At 38.1% G+C, this 23,459-nt stretch overlaps 1 protein-coding gene across 8 annotated transcripts in view; it reads left to right on the plus strand.

Annotated features, from left to right (window-relative positions):
- The window catches only part of FOXJ3 (forkhead box J3), a 159,565-nt gene that overhangs the window by 5,422 nt on the left and 130,684 nt on the right, over positions 1–23,459 (plus strand). For 5 of the 8 annotated variants that reach the window (XM_034962674.3, XM_034962691.3, XM_034962670.3 and 2 more), the window contains one exon: positions 18,722–18,782. In XM_034962674.3, coding sequence (XP_034818565.1) covers positions 18,739–18,782 — 44 coding nt within the window. In that variant the 5' untranslated portion in view covers positions 18,722–18,738. Of the gene's footprint in view, positions 1–1,629; positions 5,098–5,998; positions 6,143–18,721; positions 18,783–23,459 lie in introns of those variants that run through there. The other 3 variants (XM_034962680.3, XM_055094583.2, XM_055094555.2) reach the window with 2 other exon arrangements.

Here is a 23,459-nt window from a genome sequence, read left to right on the forward strand (position 1 = left end):
TATGAATTAATAGAGGATAATATTTCAAGTAAGGGCATGATAGAATATGAAGATTTGATTTTGAATGTAGTTGGGGAAACAGTTAAACAGCAATTTTAACTTGACATCGCATCCGCATTTCTTTTAAAAGTGGACTTAACACTACAGTGTACAAAGATACATATTGTTTAGACATTTTTTTGTTTGTCCCTGCTCAAAGCTTCTCAGCTCAGAAATTACATTGTTTTCACTGATCTTCACTGTTGGCTTTGTTAGTCACTTAGCTTTCCACATTGCCACTATTCAGAAACCTTGGCTTGAGACAGCTAAAGCTCACTTTTACCTCTCTCCTCAGCCTTCCTTTAACTGTGAATTTTTGTTTTCCATTTTGAACAGTTAGCCTTTCAGTCCTAGAGGGAGTTATTCTTTACCTCTTCCACTCCAAAACCCAGAAAACACCACAGTGGCGTTTTATAACAACTGTCACAAAATTTGACTATCTTAATTGGCATAACATGATTTTAGTGCACAAATAAGAACCAAAGCATAGTGTTTTGGTTAAAGAGATTGACCTACTCTGAAATTGGAAAAGGCATCTGCTGTACAGGATTTTTGATTTAATAGAATTTGTTATAACCAGATCAGCAGAGCATTATTACTGTGGGCCATCTGTTGGAATATGGAAATAGCTTTGTTATATGGAACCAGATGTTGTTTTTATATTTATAACAATGACATTCTCCTTATTTTAAGTAACCTTTTGTAGTTAGGTACCTTTGGCTGCCATTCTATTTGACATGTATATCAACTGATAACCTGAGAATGTGATGTCTTTCAAAGTGGCTATTATTCTGTGGGATCAGGACAACACAGATGAAACAAAAAGGAAATGAGACTCATACAGTGTCAAACTTTAGTGCTATAACAAGATAAAATATAGGAAAAATGACCTGGTGTGGTGGCTCACGCCTGTAAACCTAGCATCTTGGGAGGCCGAGGCAGGCGGATCACTTGAGGTCAGGAGTTTGAGACCAGCCTGGTCCACATAGTGAAATCTCGTCTCTACTAAAAATACAAAAATAAGCTGGGCATGGTTGTGGGTTCCTGCAGTCCCAGCTATTTGGGAAGCTGAGGCAGGAGAATCGCTTGAACCTGGGAGGCCGAGGTTGCAATGCCGCTGCATTCTAGTCTGGGCAAGGGAGTAAGACATTGTCTCAAAAAAAAAAAAAAATAGGATAAGTATGAATATGTGATATGAGATAATTAGGACCATATTAAATAAGAGCTCTGACCTTGAGACTATTAATAAAGGCCTCGTTTCTAATAATTACTAAGCCACTTGGTTGCTCTAAGAATTTTTACCCTAAATCTAAAGTGATTTGATTTTGATGTAATTGGACCTACATTAATACCACACTGTCTGACTTGTTTCCCATCATCAATTGATGAAATAGTCTGTAACAAGACTCATACTTGTAGAGTGGGACTCAAACTTAGAGTGCAATAAGAGGAACTGTTTTTAGAACACAGACTTAGAGAACTCTGTTCTGAATTGAACGCTAATAATTTGAAGATGACTGGGTCTTTGGGTAGGAATTTTTATTTTTTTGAGACAAGATCTTGCTGTGTCACCCAGGCTGGAGTATAGTGACTCCATGAGAGCTCATTGCAACCTCCCAACTGCAGGGCTCAAGCGATCCTCCTGCCTTAGCGCCCCAAGTGGCTGGGACTAGAGGTGCGTACCACCACACCTGGCTAATTTATTTATTTTTAATTCAGACAAGATCTGACTATGCTGGCTCCCTAGGCTGATCTTGAACTCTTGGCCTCTTCCTCCCTCCTTGGTCCCCCAAAGTGCTGGGATTGCAGGCGTGAGCCACCAGGCCCGGCCTGGGTGGGAATTTTTAGAGAGTCTCTCCAGAAACTGCATGATATCTATTTTTATTGTCTTCAAATCAGTGTAGAGTCTGTGGATTCCATAGAGTTGGCCAGCTATTCTAGGATGAGCTTTACCCAGTAAACTGACTTTCAGTCAGAGTTTTCACCTGGAGTATAAAACAAAAAGTTCTAACGGAATTCTCCTACCTAGAGTCCTCCTCAGTGGTATAGTGTTTACTAAGGAAATAAGATTGATCTTCTGATTGATTGTTAGAGTGTGGTGCCAGTGTGACCTTATTAAAAACCTTGTAAATTGGAATCATCTTTTTTTTTTAAGATTGGGACCTGACCTTTGACACCACTAATAAGCCTTGTTGCCAATTAGCACTATTGTGTTGAAACAGATTTGTGAGAGGAATGGATAATAAAGGAAAGACTGCTAGAACTTACTAACTGTTGCAAATTTTGTTTGCTTACAGAGAGAGGGGATTCAATATGATGGAAGTAGGTTATCATAAAGACTCTAGATTTTGGCTGGTGGTACATGGGTGCTTATTAAATTATTAAAATTAAGTTTAAAAAGTTTCTGTGGCTTGGCCATCAAATTTTGGGTAATTACAGACACAACAGTCAAACATGCAGCAATCAGGGTCAGGTTGGCCTTTCTGAATGAGGATGGAGCAGACTGTTATGGCAGGAGGTGAATGATACATGGCGTCTCTTTCTGGTAGGATAGTTGGGTCTGTGAGTCTATGACACCTTACTTGTCTACCCTGTGTACAGAACTGGTGATGGTATTGTCCCACTGTGTATACGTGGGTAGCCGTCACCATCAGAAATGGCACCTTTGTGTATCAGAGGAAGTCGTGTTTTATATTATTGTAGGGGATGTGTATTTTCAAAAGATTTCCACCTTACGTTTGAATAATATTTTTTCAAAAGTGTTTTATCTGATCTGTTGGATTTTGGAGACTTATAACAGCCTCGTGATATGTGTTAATAGTGATATGTGTTAATAGTGATATTCCTATTGGCAAATGGAGAAGATGAGATAGAAGCTAGGTAGGACTCAGTGCCACTCAGTTATTTAGTGGTGGAGCAGATGCTGGAACCCAGACCCTGCATTCTCCTTGTTTCTTACTCTTAGTATGAAACTGACAAAGTTTTGGTGAGGAACTTGCTCTGGATTTTTGAGGTAAAAATGGAAGGTTATAGACCCCAAAGGACCTGGACTACTTGGAGCAGAACATATGATAATATCAGACTTAGAGTACATAAAACCAATGGGAGCGGTTTCTCCCCTTGTTAAATTTAGGTCCATTTCTAGTCATTGGAAGCATTTTTACTTGAATCTGCATTCTTTGTCTTCGTAGAATTCAGGAGTTAAGGGAAACTTTAAAGGATTACTCAATAGCAGATTTGGTCTTGTTTTATGTAAGTATACATCTATAAAATTTAGACATTGAAAAAGTATCCCTGGAACATGATTCCACTAAGGATGCCTAGGTTACTGCCACAGTGGGAGATGTGTTGTCTGTTGCCTGGTGGTTGGGAAGAGTAACAGTATATAGAGAAGTTATATCTGCATAGAAAAAAAAAGACTGGGAGAGAATGCATCATAATGGGTAATTTAAATTTTCTTCTTTGAACCTGTATATATTTTCTAAGCTCTCTACAGTGACCATATATCATTTTTGTACTCAAAGAAAACGTATACAGTTTGATTTTTATGGTTCAAGTGAGAATTTGGAAAAATGTGGATCTTCGGACTTTTTTTTGAGTTGGAGTCTCACTCCGTCTCCCAGGCTGGGGTGCAGTGGCGTGATCTCTGCTCATTGCAACCTCAACCTCCTGGGTTCAAGTGATTCTCCTGCCTCAGCCTCCCAAGTAGCTGGGATTACAGGCGCCCGCCATCACGCCTGGCTAATTTTTGTATTTTTAGTAGGGACGAGGTTTCACCATGTTGGCCAGGCTGGTCTCAAACTCCAGACCTCATGTGATCCGCCTCCCAAAGTGCTGGGATTACAGGTGTAAGCCACAGTGCCCAGCCTGATTTTGGGACTTTTGAAGAGCAGTTTAAACACTTGATGCTATGAAGTTGTTTTGCTTTCTAAGCAGTTTGTTAACAAATCAGTTTGATAACTTATTGATTATCTTATGGGTCAAGTTGTGAGTGTATTAAGTGGTTTGGGTTTTTCTTTGCATTAGAAGTTGGTCATTTAGCTCTGCTGATCAAGAAATTAATTTTAGTCCCCTGGAAGCAACCAAGACCTTAAGTTTACTTACAGTAATTATTTATCAATAAATGATCTAGAAATAGCACTCCAATTTAAATCCTGAAAACTAACTTAAGGATCTACTTATATGCTTCCATTCCTTGGCAGATTTCTAATAAAAAACCAAATTGTTAGTGCTTCTTTAAGGTAGTGTTTTTCATCCAGGTACATTGGACTCATCATTTCTCTCACTCATTCGCTTGCTCATCTGTTCCCTCTTTTGCTGTGTCCTGGGCACAGTACTAAATACTGGGGACACGACTAAGGCAGGGTCCCTGCCAGCAAAGACTACAGCTTTTAGTTTGGGAGAAAAATCAGAGATGTCCTTGGCATCTGGAAGTATCCTGTGATTTCTTCTGTTTTCTTCTTTTCAACTAGAAAGGCAGAATGAGTAGCTTGTTCAAAGAACTTAATGGATTTAGGGATGTGAATAGATGGCTTTAAGGGAAGCTGATGGCTTCATAGTTATTTCTCTGATTGCAAAATACTGAAAATTTAAGGAATTTCCTCATCTAATGAGCATTTGTTACTGAGGTAGATGACCTGGGCATTCAGGTTTGCTTTGGGAACTTAATCAAACAACATTGTATCGATTCTTCCAGGATGGAGACAGTGTCTTTTTGACTCTTATCCTCTATACTTAACACTGTGTGTGATACATAATAGACATTATTATATAGCCATTATACAGTCATGTGCCACATAATGACATTTTGGTCAACTGTGGGGCATATATATACAGTGGTGGTCCCATAAGGTTATAATGGAGCTGAAAAATTTCTATTGCCTAGTGACCTCAAAGCCGTCATAATCTTGTAGTGTAATTAAAAAAATAAATTTAGTGTAGTCTATGTGTACAGTGTTTATAAAGTCTACAGTAGTGTACAGTAATGTCCCAGGCCTTCACAGTCACTCATCACTCACTCACTCTGAGCAACTGCCAGTCCTGCAAGCTCCATTCATTGTAAGTGTCCTATACAGGCATACCATCTTTTATACAGTATTTTTACTGTACCTTTTCTGTGTTTAGATACACAAATACTTTTGTATTCCAGTTGCCTACCATATTCAGTGCAGTAACATGCCATTCAAGCTTGTAGCCTAGGAGCAATAGGCTGTACCATATAGCATGGGTGTGTAGTAGGCTCTACCATGTAGGTTTGTGGAAGTACACTCTGACATTTGTACGGTGATGAAATCGCCTAACGACACGTTTCTTAGAAAGTATCCCTGTTGTTAAGCGATGCATCACTGTACTAATAAAGGATGTTGCATGTTTAAACTTAATTTTGAGAATTTTAATATTACTACAGATAGTTTTGTCTAAAACAGTGATATATATGTTATATATATAGTATATATAGTATTTATATGTTATATATAGTATATATAGTATATATGTTATGTATAGTATATATAGTGTATATGTTATATATCTCGTGTATATATAGTGTATATATATAATATATGTGTATAATATATACAGTGTATATATGTGTATATATAGTGTGTATATATTCCTAGAATTTATATATATAGTATATATAGTATATATATTCCTAGAATTTATATATAGTATATATACTATATATACACAGTGTATATATACTGTGTGTATACAGTATACATACTATATAGTGTGTATATATATACACACTATATATATATACTATATATATTTAGTAGTTCCTAGAATTTTAAGAGTTAATCATTCAGGTCAATGAAATATATCGCTAAAACACTTGATATATAGTCATTTGGCTACTTTTAGAACACCTTTGGTCACTCATAGCTATAAGGTAACCTGTTTGTTGTTAGTTGTAATTGAGGCAAAATATGCATCTAACGTCATCTCTTTTTCTTAGTTCTTCCCTGTGGAACAGTAGAGACCTAGTCTGCCTTCTTTCACAAGATCATCCTTCAATTATTTGAAGGTGATTATTCAGCATATATCTCTTGAGTACCTGCGCATGCAAGACACTGTCCTGGATATTGTGAGAGATCCAAAGGTAATTAAGAGGCATAGTCTCTTAGCAAGAAATGGGTACAGATACTAAGAGCTATGGGTTTACTGAGAAGAGGGAGTGTTTTTTGCTTATGATGATGACAAAAGCTTCGTGGATGAGATAGTGTTTGGATTAAGATTAGGCATGGAGCATTCTAGGCTGAGAGCATAGTCAAAGACTTAGAAATGAGGAAGCACAATGCAAGTTAGAGGAATAGAGACCCAGCTTGGCTGTTCCCCAAACTATCCTCCAGGATATTAAAACTGTTCGTTATTGTATCCCCAGCACTTGGAGGAGTGGTTGGCTAATAATTGGTGCTTAATAAATATTTGTTGAATGAATGAATGAATGGTCATATTTGAGAAATACCGATCATCATTTTCTTGGACATTAACAAAGCATTTTAGGATATTGAACACTTTAAGTCATTTAGAGAAAAAAAGTGTTTATCTCAATCTTCTTTAATTATGGAATGTGCATTAACAACTCTTGAAATCCTCTGGAGAATATTACACTGGTCTGTATGGTAGAGGTGAGGTGGAAGGCTAGAAAGTGTTTTCTTCTCCAAGCTAAACACAGTTTCTTCAGTCATTATACACTTGACATTTGGTTTCTGATCCCTCACTAGTTTGATATCCCTCCTTCCAAGGATTCTGTCCTGTAAGTGTTCTTAAAATGTGGTGTTCAGAACAGAACATGTTTCCCTCCATAGGTGATATATTTTAATTCTATATTAAAACAAAACAAAAAACCCTCAGAATACAATACTCCAGTTGTGAACTAAGTAGTGAGGAGTACATGGTACTGTTACCCTCCTTTTCTGGATACTGTTCTTCTAATGAAGCCCAAGTTTGCATTTTGTTTCTTTTTAGCAGCTGAGTCACTCTCTTGGCTCATATTCAGTTCTCATCTTAATTTACAACAAGTTCTTTGAGTAGATTCAGAGAGATTTCCTATTAGTAGAGCTAACTAATGAATGCCCATTTTCTTCTGATTGAGTCTAGGCTGTTTTCTCAGAAGTACTAGTCATCCTTAGCTTCCTGAAATCTGAGAAAGAAAAAAATTAATTATCCATTGGTATTGTTGAGCAACTAACACCAAACAACTTTAGTCCAACTGCCCTTTTGAGTATACTCAGAAGTATATAAAATATGAAGAACCCCCCTTTACCCATCGAGATTCAACAAATTAAGATAGGTGCCACATATGCCTCAAATACCTTTTTTTTTTAAGTATTTCAAAGAAAATCATAGACACTGTCTTTTCACCCCATGTCAGTATGCATCTTTAAGAAAATGTAAATATTTTCTTATATTAACCATGCCATCATTGTATCTAACAAAATAGACAATATTTTTAGGTATCATCTAATATCCAGTTCATAATAAAATGTCCTGATTCTTTAAAAACATCTCTTTACAGTTGGTTTTTAGTTGACTCAAGATCCAGATAAGGTATATAGACTGCATTTGGTTGTTATATTTCTTAAATCTCCTTTAACTGAACCATAGCCACTTCCCACTCTCCCCACCTTTTGGATAATTTGACCCCTTTGGCCCTTCACGTCTCTATCTGTACCAAATTCTGTTCCTTTTGAAATATCTGCTAGATTTTTTTTTTCTTTTATGACAATTCAGCAATCATTTTGGAGTATTATGTGTAGAACATGTGCTAGGCATTATGGGAGATAACAAGTTAATTCGATATTCCAGTGGTAGGGACAGATGTTTACAGAAACAACATGAAATGGATTGTTTGTCCTCCAATGCATCATGCCTTGATGATAAAGTCTCCCATTTTTTTTCCCTGGAAAATGATGCCAATGGAATCTTCTTCATACATCTCTTTAATCATATACTGATCAGGAACCCACATTTGGTTTCCTCTTGAGTCGGTTCATACTTGACTGTTTTTGGCCTGTCACTCAGTTCTTCCACTGGCTCCCACTGTTATCCAAAGTGGCGCAAAAATCTTTTTATTTACTTTATTTAAAAAACCCACGTTTATGTTATGTAGAATTTTCATTTCTCCAACAAGATTATAAATATCTGGAGAGCAAAAGTCATACTGTCTTCTTTTTCTTTGTAATACTGGGTGCTTAATAAGTACTTTTGAAGAGTCCTGGTACATATATCAGGTCTATTCTTCTGTTTCCTACCTTTCTAGAGTCAGCTGGAGATTCTGCCAGTTAAAAGTAAATAATCCAGACCTGGATCTCTAATTACCTCAGAAGTCTTCTTAGAAACAGTCCATTCAGTGGTCTAACTGAATCAGGGATGACAGATAAATGATTTTCATGTTACCAATTGCTCATCACCATGTCCTTGGCAGACTACTAATTTCTGCTTGTGTTTAGACATTATTTTTTCATTGTAGCACTTCAGGCAGCCACTACCTATTGAGCATTATTGACAAATGATAGGAAACCGTTGTCCTAAACCAGTAGTTCCAGAATCAGACTACATCAGAATCAGCTGAGATAACTTTTAATTAATAGATTTCCCAAGTTTCACCTAAATCAGGATTTCCAGGAATGGGATAGAAATGATTATAAAGTCAGCAGTGGTTTGTTTACTGACTTTGGGAATGAGGCACATAATTTTTATTTTGTTAAACATCTCTGGCAGTGGAGGCTTTATAGCTTCCTATCTTTTCAGTTTCAGTACAGCATTTTATTCCTCCCACAGCCAGTAAGTTCTGTTAGGTTCAGTGGACTTTTCAGCAATATGGGTAGGATCTGTTGCTTTGAATTACACCAGGCAAAGCACATGAATCAAATGCCCAAGATAAAGATACAGGATCCAGGGAAGTGGCGTCTTGGTTTTCTAAATATAACTGAGCTCAAATTTAAAGCCTCACAGCCTTTAGCCCTCCAAAAACTCATTCTTTGTTTAGTGAATACCTTTAAATGTTGCTTAAAATGTAAGAGTTCAACATTTTTGCAGTAGATTAGCTTTTGAATTTTTCATATTTCATGTATATTCAATAAAGGTGATTTAAACATATAATGTGATCTAATTTCATATACCTTTAAACATATAATGTGATCTAATATCGTATACCTCTAATTTCATATACCTTTAAACATATAATGTGATCTAATTTCATATACTGTATAATTTCAGTATTTAAACATACGGTGTGATCTAATTTCATATACCTTTTTCAGGTTTTCTGTAAAAATAAATGTGTAAATTGGGAAAGGGTTCTTTATTAGACCACATGATACGATTTTGGGACCAAATATTAGGTAGTTAAGTTTTTGAGCAAAGTAGAGAGACTGAAGCCTCAGGATTATCTAGTGAGTTAATGACAGCCCCAGAAATAGAATCTTGTGCTGTTTGCTTGGGTTATGATTTAGTTTGAAGAGGGTGGCCTGTGATCTGTTTACATAAATTGCAGGAAGTAAGGTTTGGGGTTTGGAAGAAGTTATAGCTCTGTGATGTTTGGCCAGGAAGCCCCCCTTCCCCCACGCTCACCACCTCTTTTATTGACACTAGTCCTAAAATATGGAGGAAAAGAGGCAGTTACGTATATTTCCTACTGTTAAAACAGTCTTTAAAAGCTGAAGCTGATTTTTTTTCATCTTCTGTTAGTCTCTTCCTGGCCCTGGTCTTGTTTTAGGAGGAGAGGAGTATAGCCTAAGTAGTCGATTTGTAGATAGTGGTAGTTTCCTTGATAATTTTTTCAGGTGTATGAAACTTTTTTATTGGCTGTACATGTATCTTCATTAAACGTGTTTAGTGAATAAACAATATGGTTTAAAAATAGTGGAGGCCACCAGAAAACTATTGAATGGTTCAAGGAGTTATAGATTTGTAAGTAATTGTTTTTTCTAGAGTTGTTTTCTGGTGAGGTAGTTACTTTTACTCACCCTTTCCTGTTCCAGCTTTGGGGTTTGGGGGTGGATCCTGTGGCACTAGTGAGAGAAGCAGCAGGAATGTGACAGAATAAAAACATTTGTGTGTGGTGGTTCTGAACTTATTTTTTTTCCTAACTGCTTTGTTGAGATATAATTCACATACCATACAGTTCATCTAGTTCCGTGTAAAATTCAGTGTTTTTTAGTATATTCACAGGATTGTGCAACCATTGCTACAGTCTAATTTTAGAACGTTTTTCTCCTGCCTTGAAAAGAAACTCCATACCTAATAGCAGTCAATCTCTATTCTCCATTTACTTTTTCTCTTACTGCTAACCCTAAGAAACTGCTATCTAATTACTCACATGAATTTGCCTATTTTGGACGTTTGATGTAAATGGAATCATACAATATGTAATCTTTTATGACTGGTTTCTTTCACTTAGCATAATGTTATTAAGGGTTATACATGTTGTAACATTTATTCCTTTTTATTGTCAAACAGTATTCCATTATGTGGATATAACACATCCATTCATCAGTTGATGGGCATTTGGATTATTTCCACTTTTTAAACAAAACAAAACAAAACAGGGTCTTGCTCTGTCACTGAGCTGGAAAGCAGTGACACGATCACAGCTCACTGCAGCCTCCACCTCTTGGGCCCAATTGATCCTTCCACCTCAGCCTCCTGAGTAGCCGGAACTACAGGCACCAGCCACCGTGTCTAGCTAATTTTTGTATTTTTTTAGAGATGGGATCTTGCCATGTTGCCCAGACTGGTCTTGAATTCCTGGGCTCAAGCCATCTGCCTGCCTCAGCCTCCCACAGTGCTGGGATTACAGGTGTGAGCTACTGCACGTGGCCTATTTTCATTTTTTTGCTATTATGATTTAATACTGCTATGAACATTCTTGTGCAGATTTGTCTGTGGATGTATGTTTTCATTTCTTGGGTATAGAATTTCTGGGTCATATGGTAACTCTTATGTCTAACTTTTTGATGAACTGCCAAACATTCCCAAAGTAGCAACACTATTTTACACTTGTACTAGCAATGCATGAAAGTTTGAATTTCTCCACGTCATTGCAACACTTGTTACTTTGTGTCTTTTTGATCATAGCCATGTTAGTGGGTATGAAGTGATGTCTTGTTTTAATTTGTATTTCCCGGCTGAGTGCAGTGGCTCACGCCTGTAATCCTAGCACTTTGGGAGGCCGAGGTGGGCGGATCACCTGACGTCGGGAATTCGAGACCAGCTTGACCAACATGGTGAAACCCTGTCTCTACTAAAAATACAAAAAAAATTAGCCAGACATGGTGGTGCATGCCTGTAATCCCAGCTACTTGGGAGGCTGAGGCAGGAGAATTGCTTGAACCTGGGAGGTGGAGGTTGCAGTGAGCCAAGATCACTCCACTGCACTCCAGTCTGGGTGACAAGAGCGAAACTCCATCTCCAAAATAAAAAATTGTATTTCCCTGGTGATTAATGATGCTGAACATCTTTTCATGTATTTATTGGACATTCATATATCTTCTTTGTAGAAATGTCTGTTCAGATTCTTGCCCATTATTAAATTGGATTATTAGTCTTTTGGTTATTGAGTTGTAAGAGTTGTTTGTATGTTCTGGATACCTAACTTGGTCTTCTAACTGCAGATTGGTCCTAAATTGCTTAAAGATAAAGTGATGGATACAAAAGACTGTATTAAGTAAAGACCTGGTGAGTTGTCAGATCTCATTTTAAGTTTCTTTTTTCCCCCCAATTTTTGAAGAATCTGGTTTATTCATTCACTGAATAAATATGAGTGCTGGCTTTATACTAGGTTTTGGGAATATAACAGAGAATGAAACATGGAGCTCACATTCTGATGGGGGAGAAATAAAAATCATATCAGATGGTGATGAGCTTTTCGGTTTTCTATTTCTATTTATGAAGAATAAAATAAGGTAATAGAGATAATGTGATGAAAGTTCTAACATTCTCTACCTTTCCTGAATTCTTAATCTATACCTTCTGTTCTTACACTTTCTACTTAATTTTATTTAATACAACTTGTAGCTAAACTTTTATTTTTCTTTCACTCCTGATTCTTAACCCCTATCCATGCTAATTTTTGCCTTCACTATTCCACAAAACTCACCCACTGTCGTATTATTATCTTCTATTAAAAGCCAGTATTCTCTTTTCAGTTTTTATCCTTCTTGATCTACACTGAACATGATTGCCTTTCTCTCTCTTAAATCACTTGCTGCTATCTGCAGTCCAACTTCCTCAAGTTTTTTTTTTTTTTTTTTTATGGTTTCTCTTAATTATCTGTGTGGCCTCTCTTCTGATAGATACTCTGTGGTGAATTGCAGATCCTCATGATTTTAATTGCTCTCTGAAAGCAGATGACTTCTTAGCTCAAGCTGCACCTCTGCCTTCAGGTTTAGCTAGAGTGGCTGGGATGAACAGCTGATTGCTTCTCACTCATCAGGATTCTTTCCCTTTACTCTTTCCTCTGGCACAGTTCTTCTATTTGGGTTGATTAGGATACAGGTTATTTTTGTGACTGCTTTAATGATTACCTGTTACTAATGGTATAATAATCTGAAATGTTCAGTCAAGTTTCTTGAATCAAAGGGGTTGTTTCTTCATGAATGTTAGTGAATGTTATACTTTCAAGTCTTTTGGAAAGATATGGCTGAATTCAGAAGCAAAAAAAGGGAATAGCTTCTTGACCTCTAGAGCTGTGACAGTTTTTTAAATAAATAAAATAAATAAAAAATGAATTTTTAATTTTTTTATTTCAGTAGGTTTTTGGGGAACAAGTGGTGCTTAGTTACATGAATAAGTTCTTTAGTGGTGATTTCTGAGATTTTGGCGCATCCATCACCCGACCAGTGTACACTGTACCCAATGTGTAGTCTTTTATCCTTCACCCCACTCCCACCCTTTCCCCTGAGTCCCCAGAGTCGATTGTATCATTCTTATGCCTTTGCATCCTCATAGCTTAGCTCCCACTTATGAGAACATACGTCGTTTGGTTTTCCATTCCTAAGTGTAATAGTTTTAACAAATTTTTAATTCTTACCTTTGTCTGGTGTTACACTAATGCTTTCACTCAAGCTACTGTCCTAGTAACTGAGGCATTTACTGCATTTTTCCATTCTTATGAAGGAGGAAATTAAGCCTTAGGGAAGTTAACATATCCAAGGTCACACAGTAACTGTCAATAGTTGGGATTCCAGTCTTGAGTCTTCAGCTTACAAGGTCATGAATGGTAGTAAGTTTTTTGTAAATTATAAAGCATTGCATTTCTGTGTAGGTGGGAGAGGGGAGAGAGCTCGTAAGTATTTCGAGCTGGGTGTGATGACTCATGCCTGTAATCCCAGTGCTTTGGGAGGCTGAGGTGAGAGGATCATTTGAGGCCAGGAGTTTGACATCAGTTTGGACAACACAGCAAGACCTTGTTTCTACAGAAAAAAAAAAAAAAAAAAAAGCCCAATGCAGTGGTGTGCACCTGTGGTCCCAGGTACTAGGAAGGCTGAAGCAAGAGGTTTGCTTGAGCTCAGAAGTTCGAGGCTGCAGTGAGCTATCATCTGGCCACTGTACTCCAGCCTGGGCAACAAAGCAAGACTCTGTCTCTTAAAAACAAAGCGAACTTATTCAGAGCTTTTTCAAAATACTTAGTTCTATTTCACTCCATGCCCCCAGATAATATGTTATTATACAACTGTTAGTGTGTTGCGATGGCTGCTTCCTAAATGTAGATAGTTTGTAACTCAGTTTAATGTACACTTGAATACTGCTTATGTTAAAAGAAATTCCATGCTTTTCTGTTGGTAATGGAATATAATACAGTAAATAGCTTGTATTGCAGCATACTCATTAGCTAATGCCTGGCTTTTAGTACTCATATTCTGGTTGTGTCATTCTGCTCTTTCTTGATACATATTAGTTTTCAAAACATTTGGAGATTTGTGCTGTTGGCACCAAATAAAACCATGTAAATAAATTATGGATGTAACTGAATGAGTTAATATAGTTGTTCAACTACAGTTGATGCCACAGAGATTCGTTTGTGACTTGGAGGACTTTAAAATTTCCTGACTTCAATGTGAACCTTAGCCTTCTTTTGTGAGATTTCCCTGTTGCTGTTCAGTTGCCTGGGTAGGGAGAAGACTGATATATGTTTGTTCTTTCAGTCAACAAGGCTAGGGTTCAGGACGTCATTTAAGGACGGTAATCTAGAGGAAAAATGAATAACACTGGAACTAAAGCATTGAAGCTAGAGCAGATTGGAAAGATAACTAGAAGTTAGAATTTGATAGTAAATGGTAACTTATTGGAGGTACTAAGGGTGTTGATGTTTGGACAGTTTAGTATATGAGATCATTTTCCCTTGCCTGAGTTTTGAGCTGATTGAGAAATAAGAACCTACAGATGAAGAAGCAAGACAGTACCTTTAAAAAAATTAGCTTTTTATTCAGGTAAAAATCACATACTGTGAAGTTCACCATTTTAAAGTGTACAATTCAGTAGTTTTTAATGTATTCACAAAGTTGTGCAACCATTGCCACTATCAATTAGGCCATTTTCATCACTCTAAAAAGAAACCTCCTAGCAGTCACTTCCCATCTGCAATCTTCCTCTCTTCCCCCATCTCCTGGCAACCACCAATCTACTTTTCATTTCTATAGATTTGCCAATTCTGGACATTTCGTATAAATGGAATCATATAGCATGTGGTCTTTTGTGTCGTTTTCACTTAGCATGAGGCTTTCAAGGTTCATTTATGTGGTAGCATGTAAAAGTACTTCATTCCTTTTTATGGCTGAATAAAGTTGCATTGTATATTTTATGGCTATTACTTAGATAAACCATACTTTGTTTATCTGTTCATTAGTTGACAAACATTTGGGTTATTTTCACTTACTGGCTTTATGAGTAGTGCTGCACATTTGTGTGCAAATGATCATTTGTGTGCATGTTTTTGTAGGAACATTTAAATTCTCTTGGAGATGTATATGCTTATAATTGCTGGGTTTTATGGTAACTCTGTGTTTAACTTTCAAAGGAGTTGCCTTTGTTTTTGATAAAACCTATATTGTAGAACGTGACTTAGGTTTAAGAGCCAAATGAGTTGGTTGACTTTCTGCAGCCCCTCATCCCCATCTGTCAGTGGGACAGTGCACCCTAGAGGATGTTTGGGTCAGCAGAGCAGACACACTCAGATCATTGCCTTGTAGAATCCTGGATGGAGAGTGAAAAGAAAGAGACTGAGGGCTGGGCGTGGTGCCTCACGCCTGTAATCCCAGCACTTTGGGATCCTAACCGAGGCAGGTGGATCACCTGAGGTCAGCAGTTCAAGACCAGCCTGACCAACATGGTGAAACCCCCTCTACTAAATACAGAAAAGTAGCCAGACATGGTGGTGCATGCCTGTAATCCCATCTACTTGAGAGGCTGAGACAGGAGAATTGGTTGAACCCAGGAGGCAGAGGTTGCAGTGAGCTGAGTTGGCGCCATTGCCCTCCAGCCTGGGCAGCAAGAGTCTCAAAAAAATAAAAAGATTCTGAGTCCCTGGTACTCAGTTCTTTTGTTAAGTTAGCTCTATGTACTAACCAATTTACCTCTTTGGAGAGGAATGGGCTAAGAGGCCAGGAGTGTTTACTGAAGTAATTCCTCATAGAGACTAAGAGTTGGAAAAAAAATTAGTCTGCTCTAACAAAGAGTAAGAGTTAAGCCAGAAACCTGAAAGCCATTCTTAGATGAAAAGGCTGTGCCATTTTATCCAGGAAGGAAGTATATTAAGAGAAGATGATGAATTCAGTTTTAAACATGGTAAATTTGGGATTTCCAGGAGGGAATGTTAGATATTTGTTTGGAGATTAGGAGATTGATTTCTGCTAGAGATGAAGATTTGAGATCTATCTACCTACAGGCAATTAAAATACAAGACTAGGTAAATCACACATAAAACAGTAAAGAAGTATGTCTAGTAATTTTTTTTCTTTTAAATAAAGAAAGCTGCTCTGCTGTGTACGAAACCATGACCCAGAGGCAGGTTGTCTGTGAGTGGTTTAGCGCCAGGTTCCCCACGAAAGTGTGTTCCATGACAGGCAAGGGGACGGCTGCCTTTTCAGCCACACCCCATTTCCCAGGACGAGGGGCAGTCCACACTGGACCCTGGTCCCAAGGATGTCTAGTAACTTTTATATCTGCATTCCTTGTGGTTTATTGTGCTAACTGATGTTTCTGCTGTATTTTGCTGTGAGTGGCTGATTTCCTTCTGGGTTTTGTGATTTTTAATTATGAATACATTTATTTTGAGATCTTACCTGTGGGAATTTTTCCAGGCTTAGGTCAAAGGTGATTTCCTCCAGAGAGAACGTACATTTGCTTCTATCAAGATTGGGTGGGGGATACAACCATCCTAGGGCTACCTTAAACACAATTCTAGGTATGAAGCTTTTTTTTTTTTTTTTGAGACGGAATTTTGCTCTTATTGCCTAGGCTGGAGTGCAGTGGTGTGATCTTGGCTCACTGCAACCTCTGCCTCCCAGGTTCAAGCGATTCTCCTGTCTCAGCCTCCCAAGTAGCTGGGATTACAGGCACATGCCACCATGCCCGGCTAAATTTCTTGTATTTTCAGTAGAGATGGGGTTTCATCATATTGGTCAGGCTGGTCTCAAACTTCTGACCTCAGGTGATCCGGCCGCCTCGGCCTCCCAAAGTGCTGGGATTACAGGCATGAGCCACTGCGCCCAGCCGGTATGAAGGTTTTAAAACCATAATCTAGGGGAAGATCAGCTTGTGGTTGTGAAATATCAGGGAAGACACCCTTGCACTGCTGTCACAGTCCCTGATCCCCTCCCAGCACTAAGTGCTGTGGTTAAAAAAGTAGTTTTCCTGGCAGTTTTCTTGGTTAAGAACTGAACATTGCTGCTGTCATAGTCCTGGATCCCCTCACCAGCCCTAAGTGCTAAGGTTAAAAAAGCAGTTTTCCTGGCACTTCTCTTGGTTAAGATCTGAATGTTGTTGAATCTTGTACATTGTGTCCCACAAGGTCTTGGAATTGCAAGCCAGAATTCATAGTGCTTGGCATAATGCCCTAAAGGTGAAGGAAAGCTATTGTCAGTACTCTGCATACCTTTCTAGTTTCCACTGTTTCACCTAGTTTTTGGATTCTGATCATACCTCATTTTCTGTCAAGTTTTTGATTTATATGTAAAGATTTTAAGATACTTTACTCAGCATTTTAGTTATTTTCAGTGGTTACGAGATTGAGCCATCCACCCTGTCATTCTGGCAGAAATAGAAGTGTCTATCTGCGTCTCTCTTCAGTGTATGCAGGGATAATTATTAGATGCAGGGACTTCAATCACCTTCTAAACCAAAGGTTACAAACTTGCAGCAAAATCCAGTTTCTGTTTGGCCTACATAGTATTTAGGAAATGAAAATCAGGGCCAGGTGCAGTCGCTTATACCTGTAAGCTCAGCACTTCGGGAGGCCGAGGAAGGAGGATCACTTGAGCCCAGGAGTTCAAGATCAGCCTGGGCAACATAGCAAAACCCCATCTGTATTTTTTTAAAACGTTAAAAAATCAAGAGATTGCAGGTAAAATTTTGGATTTTTTTGTTTCTCTTGAAAAATTGGAAGTTCTTAAAATGCTGGGTCTATAATACTCCTGCCTAGCAACAATTGACTAGAACTGGTAATAGCCCTGATCCCTTCAGACTGAACATGCTCTCTTCAGTTGCTCACAGTTTCCGCCACTTGTGCAGTGTATGCATATGTATACACTTAAACCCATTTTACCTTATCCCATTTATGTGTTACCATTAGGCATTTGTGAATCATCGTTCTGCCCAATGAAAATATTGATACCCTCCCATGTGCTCCATAGTAGTGCTGATAGACACTTTTACATTTGTTGATTTATTTAATTCTAACAACAAGCTTGCAGTTTAATCCCCTCTGAATAAAGTTATGTGGGTGGTATTAGCCCCACGTTACAGATGAAGAAACTGAGGTTCATTGAAGTTATATAAATCCTTTAAGGTGTCTATAGTGCCACAGTTAGAATTTGAACCTAAAATCTAGAATTTGAATTCAAAGTTCTTTCTGTTTCAGTGCTTCTCTTTACTACTACTACTACTACTACTACTACTACTACTACTACTACTACTTTTTTTTTTAAAGCAATGGAACTGTTTGTTTCTTAAATGAAGTCTTTGTGAAGTCCAATATTTAAAACCAATAAAGGTAGCACTATTTTGATGGAAGAATAGATTTGGTGGGGCACTTACTTGGGGGTTGGAACCTTGCATGCTTAACTCTGTGGTAGCTTTTGGGCACCTCTCTAGAATCCCTAGGACTCTACTAAAACAGTTTGGACACTTTATGACATAGCCATAATCATTTGTTACATATTATGAAATCTCAGCTTCTTTAGATGTTACAGTTATAGTGTATCTATTTCTGTTATGCTTCCTGATATGTCTGTAGGCTTCCTGATATGTCTGTCTGTCTTAGTGTAATCCCTCTTATGACTCAGTAGCATTTTTCTTTCATGTAAGTTTGTGTTCTGATGGGGTGATTCTTTTAGTAGAATTCTTTAGTAGAACATTCTACTTCTGTTTTCAGAGTGTTTTAAATTAAATCTAAAGTGAGACTTATGGTTTAATTTACTTTGCAGTATCTGATAACTAACTCTTCTTTACTTTTCAGATTCTCTTTGTGGCCAGATGGGTTTGTATGGACAGGCTTGTCCATCTGTAACTTCATTAAGGTGAGTGCTCTTTTTTTTTTTCTTTATTAGAACATATAACATTTTAAAAGACTGGTCACCTCATATTACAATGAATTTCAAGGTGAGATTCAGAATAAAATATTGTAGCTTGTTTTGTCAAGTAGTGCAATTTGGCGGAATGGAATGATATTTCTGCTTACTGAAATTTTTGTGGTAATGGGATTTGGATATGCTTTTAATCTTCATTTAGTGAACTGAGTATAGTGTGGTGGTAATTTGTAAATGAAACAACATAATTAACACTTTTTTGTGTTTCTTTTAAAAAGACTAATCTGGGCCGGGCGCGGTGGCTCACATCTGTACTCCCAGCATTTTGGGAGGCCGAGGCGGGTGGATCACCTGAGGTCAGGAGTTTGAGACCAGCCTGGCCAACATGGCGAAACCCTGTCTGTATTAAAAATACAAAATAATTAGCCAGGTGTGGTGGCTCACACCTGTAATCCCAGTTGCTCAGGAGGCTGAGGCAGGAGAATCGCTTGAACCTGGTAGGCGGAGGTTGCAGTCAGCTGAGATCGTGCCACTGCACTCCAGCCTGGGGGACAGAGCAAGACTCTGTCCTAAAAAAAAAAAAAAAAGAAAAAAGCCCAGGTGCGGTGGCTCATGCCTGTAATCCTAGCACTTTGGGAGGCCAAGGCGGGCAGATCACGAGGTCAAGAAATTGAGACCATTCTGGCCAACATGGTGAAACCCCATCTCTACTAAAAACACAAAAATTAGCTGGGCATGTTTGCACGTGCCTGTAATCCCAGCTACTTGGGAGGCTGCGATAGGAGAATCACTTGAACCTGGGAGGTGGAGGTTGCAGTAAGCCGAGATCTGCCATTGCACTCCATCCTGGGCGATGAGCAAAACTCCATCTCAAAAAAAAAAAAACCTAAACCTGCTTTCTACTCAATTTAATTAGAACATAGTAAATTTGGTTGCCTTTGTAGCAGATTATTAAATAAGACTGAAGATACTGATTTTAATTTCTTTCTAAGGGATGGTAAAAACATAATATCTAGATTTCTCTCATTTACAATAAAACATGAGAAATGTAAAAAGTAGGAACTGTTGTGTTGTGTACAACCCAGTGGTTTCAGATTTTTGAAGTCACCAGATGAGTTTTGCCAATCAATTCATATGTGAAGTCAAATTAGTAAAGCAGATAAACATATGACTTCTTTTTGCTGGTGTAAGCTTCCATGTTCTACCTTCACACTGGCCCCTGAGGGATTGTCGTGGTTCCCAGAGTGAAAAATAATCTAAACCTAATCTGCTAATTGAAATCTTAGAATATGAAGTGTTGATGGCAGGACCTACTAGTTACATGTGGTTGTGCAGTCAACCATATCATTTATTCATCTAGCATATTGAGCATCTACAGTTGTCAGATACTATTCTAAATGTTGGGGCATAGCAATGAGCATAACATGTAAAAATCCTGTAATCATGGAATTTATATTTTGGTGGAGGGACAATTAATAAACAAAATAGTATAAGTATTTGTTAGTGATATGATAAAGGGCTAAGGAGAAAAATAGAGAAGGGGAATAGGAAATAATAGGAGTATGTGTTATTTTAGACAGGCCAGTCCTAAGGGAAGGCTTCACTGAAAAAGGGGACATTTGAATGAAGATCTTAAAGTATGATGGAGGGAGCCATATATTGGATAAGTGGTAGTCGAGCATTCTTTAGGCACAGAGGGAGTGCAGGAAGGTCCAAGGCAGGAGGCTGCCTTGTATGTTTGAGGAGGAATGGAGGAGGTCAGTGTGGTTGGAGCAGCCTAGATGATGAAGTGTTACAATTGCCCAGCTTTGTAGGGCAGAAGGAGAGAGAGGACAGATACAAAATTGCCAGAGCCATGATTGGGAAGTCAGGGAATCCTTAGGCTTGAGAGAAATCCTGATTTTCCAGAATGCCACACACACACAAAATGAACAATGAAGTTACGTTTGTAGTTTTTACGTATTTGACTTTTCACAAGTCAAGGCTGACTATCCTATTTCTCAGTAGAAAAGCATTTTTTTTTTTTTTTGTAAAACGACTGTTATTTCTTTAGTGTCCACTTTCTACCGATTAGACTTCCTTAAGATATTTTAGTTGTGGGAAATGCTGAAACACTCATATATTAAGGTAATTGACTGAAATTTTAAATCTCTATATGTGAATACTATGTTTATCTTTGGGTTAAGCCTTTATATGACATTGGGTTAGGAATAATATGTGTGTAACTTTTGTTTGATGAAAGAGAAGAGGTAACGTAAGTTATGTTATAATTTACTCATTGTGTTGTAATTCCTCTGCACAATATTCTAGAATCAGAATTTTTTGGGATATAGCTATATATCTAGCCTTTAATTTATAAACTGAGAAGCCCTATGACATCTGAGTCATGATATTTAATCATGGTATCTAGCATTTAATTTATAAACCGAGAAGCCCTACGGCATTCGGAGTCATGATATTTAGTGTCCTTATATATGTCTTTCATTTCTCTAATATTCTGTGTGGTCCACCTCTGAAACAGAGGAATCTCATTCTTAGATGTATGTTTAGAAGACCATTGTCTGTCACCGATTTTTCTTAGTGGAAGCCAGTATTGTTTTGAGACGAAGAAAAACTGGATTACTTAATAACCACAATAAACTTTAGTCTACTTTCCCATAGAGTCTTCCCCAAACCAGAAATGGCCCCTGCACACTACACTACCCAATAGGAGTAGAGCCAGAACTCTTAAGGTAACTCAAAACTACTGACAAACACTGCTTGTTTGCCTTCTCTCTCGTATATACTACCTTGTATATACTATCTGTATATCTAGAAAGTGGCTAACCTCAAGACAGGAAGCAAATGAGTTGGTGGAGAAGAACTGGACATATGGCTGGGAATCAGAAAATGGATAGGCAGGTGGGAGTTTGTAGGCACAGGTATGAGTGGGAGTGGACAATTTGTGTATAAGTGAAGGTAGTGAATAGAAGGAAAGTATAAAAAATTTGTTGGTTAGAAGAGGGTAGTTAGTAAGTGAATTAAAACTCTCTCCCCCAGTCTCTCTAAATATTTTGGGTAAGGTAAACAAGTATTGTTTTCTGTGGATGATAGTGGATCCTTGTTTAACCTGACTCTGTTAGAATTGTTGTTAAAATTAGACTTACTGTATTTTTATGATTAAAAAGTAGTACATATTGTAGAAAATTTGGAAAGACAGAACTTGCCTTTTTTATACCAGTAGATATTATATGTGAATTAGAAAAAGACCCTCTACATTTTCCTTAAAAAAATGGCTGCAAAGTAGTTTGTAGTGATAGTTAAGTATACTCTGTAATTTTAACCAAATTGCTCTGACACTTTGGTCTACTTTACTTGCTGGTATAGGTAGAATTGCATTTCAACAAAAGTCACTGTAACAACATCATATTCTACATGAGACTGTTTTATCATTCAGGGTTCTCTAGGGAGGCTGAAACCATACCAGTATTTGAACAGAGATAATACTTTAATAGAATTGATAACTAGATATAAATGTGTTAACTAAGTAACATAAAGGATAAAAACAAAACTAAAGTATCACAAAGATAGACATAACAGGCAGCAGCTGCTGCCCATAGGGCTCAGGGACCAAAGGGAACGAGAAAACATTAGGAACTTAGAGGAAAGTCTCCAAAGAAATGACACTTAGACCTCTGAGAAGCCGCTGCATGATTGATGCTGGTATCTGAGCTTGGCAGAGGGGTTCTGTAAGGTTGGGACCCAGACCTTGCTGGCTGATGCTGCTGTCTCTCAGTGGTTTATGATGAAGCTAGTTCTGCAAGTGTTGGAAACACTGCAAGCTGGATTCACTTGTTGCTGTTGGAAAGACCTGCTGCTATAGGGCTGAAGAAGCCTTTGCTGGGGAAATGGCTCTTATGAAACCTGAAGATTAGAAAGGAAGATAGTCTTTTCTTCTTCCTCCAACCTTTCAGTCCATCTTTAGTGCCTCTTCTTGGGAGAGCTTTATAGGAAGCCAGCTGGCAAAGCAGGAATGTGGTTCACAGAGAGTCTTAGTGCAAGCACCACAAAGCAGAATACGGGTAGGGGTGCTGCAGTTTGGAGCTGAGGGGCAACAGCTTAAATAGCTGCCATCCTTGTTCCAACAGACTGCTGAGAAATAGGGTACAAGAAGATATTTTCTAAGATGTTTTACAGCTAGTATTTATGAGATTTAGTAGAGTACTGCATATTACTTAAAAAATCCTCAGAAGTTTTTTAAACACTGTGAAATTATATTAAAAATTTATGTTAAGATTCACAAGTATTTGCAGTCTGAATCTATTGTATTTATATCCTGAGTTTGGGTGATAAGAGTCTGGATAGTGAGGGATAGCAGGCCATTCACATCTGTTCAATTCCTGAGTTTTGGATAGCAAGAGTGAGAGTTCAGAGAGTGGGACCGGGCACCGTGGCTCATGCCTGTAATCCCAGCACTTTGGGAGGCCAAGGTGGGCGGATCACGAGGTCAGGAGTTCGAGACCAGCCTGGCCAATGTGGTGAAACCCCGTCTCGACTAAAAATATAAAAAATTAGCCAGGTGTGGTGGCACTCGCCTGTAGTCCCAGCTACTCGGGAGGCTGAGGCAGGAGAATCGCCTGAACCTGGGAGGTGGAGGTTGCAGTGAGCTGAGATTGTGCCACTGCACTC

Source organism: Pan paniscus, chromosome 1 (assembly GCF_029289425.2).
Source record: "Pan paniscus chromosome 1, NHGRI_mPanPan1-v2.0_pri, whole genome shotgun sequence".
Classification (NCBI taxonomy): Eukaryota; Metazoa; Chordata; class Mammalia; order Primates; family Hominidae; genus Pan; species Pan paniscus.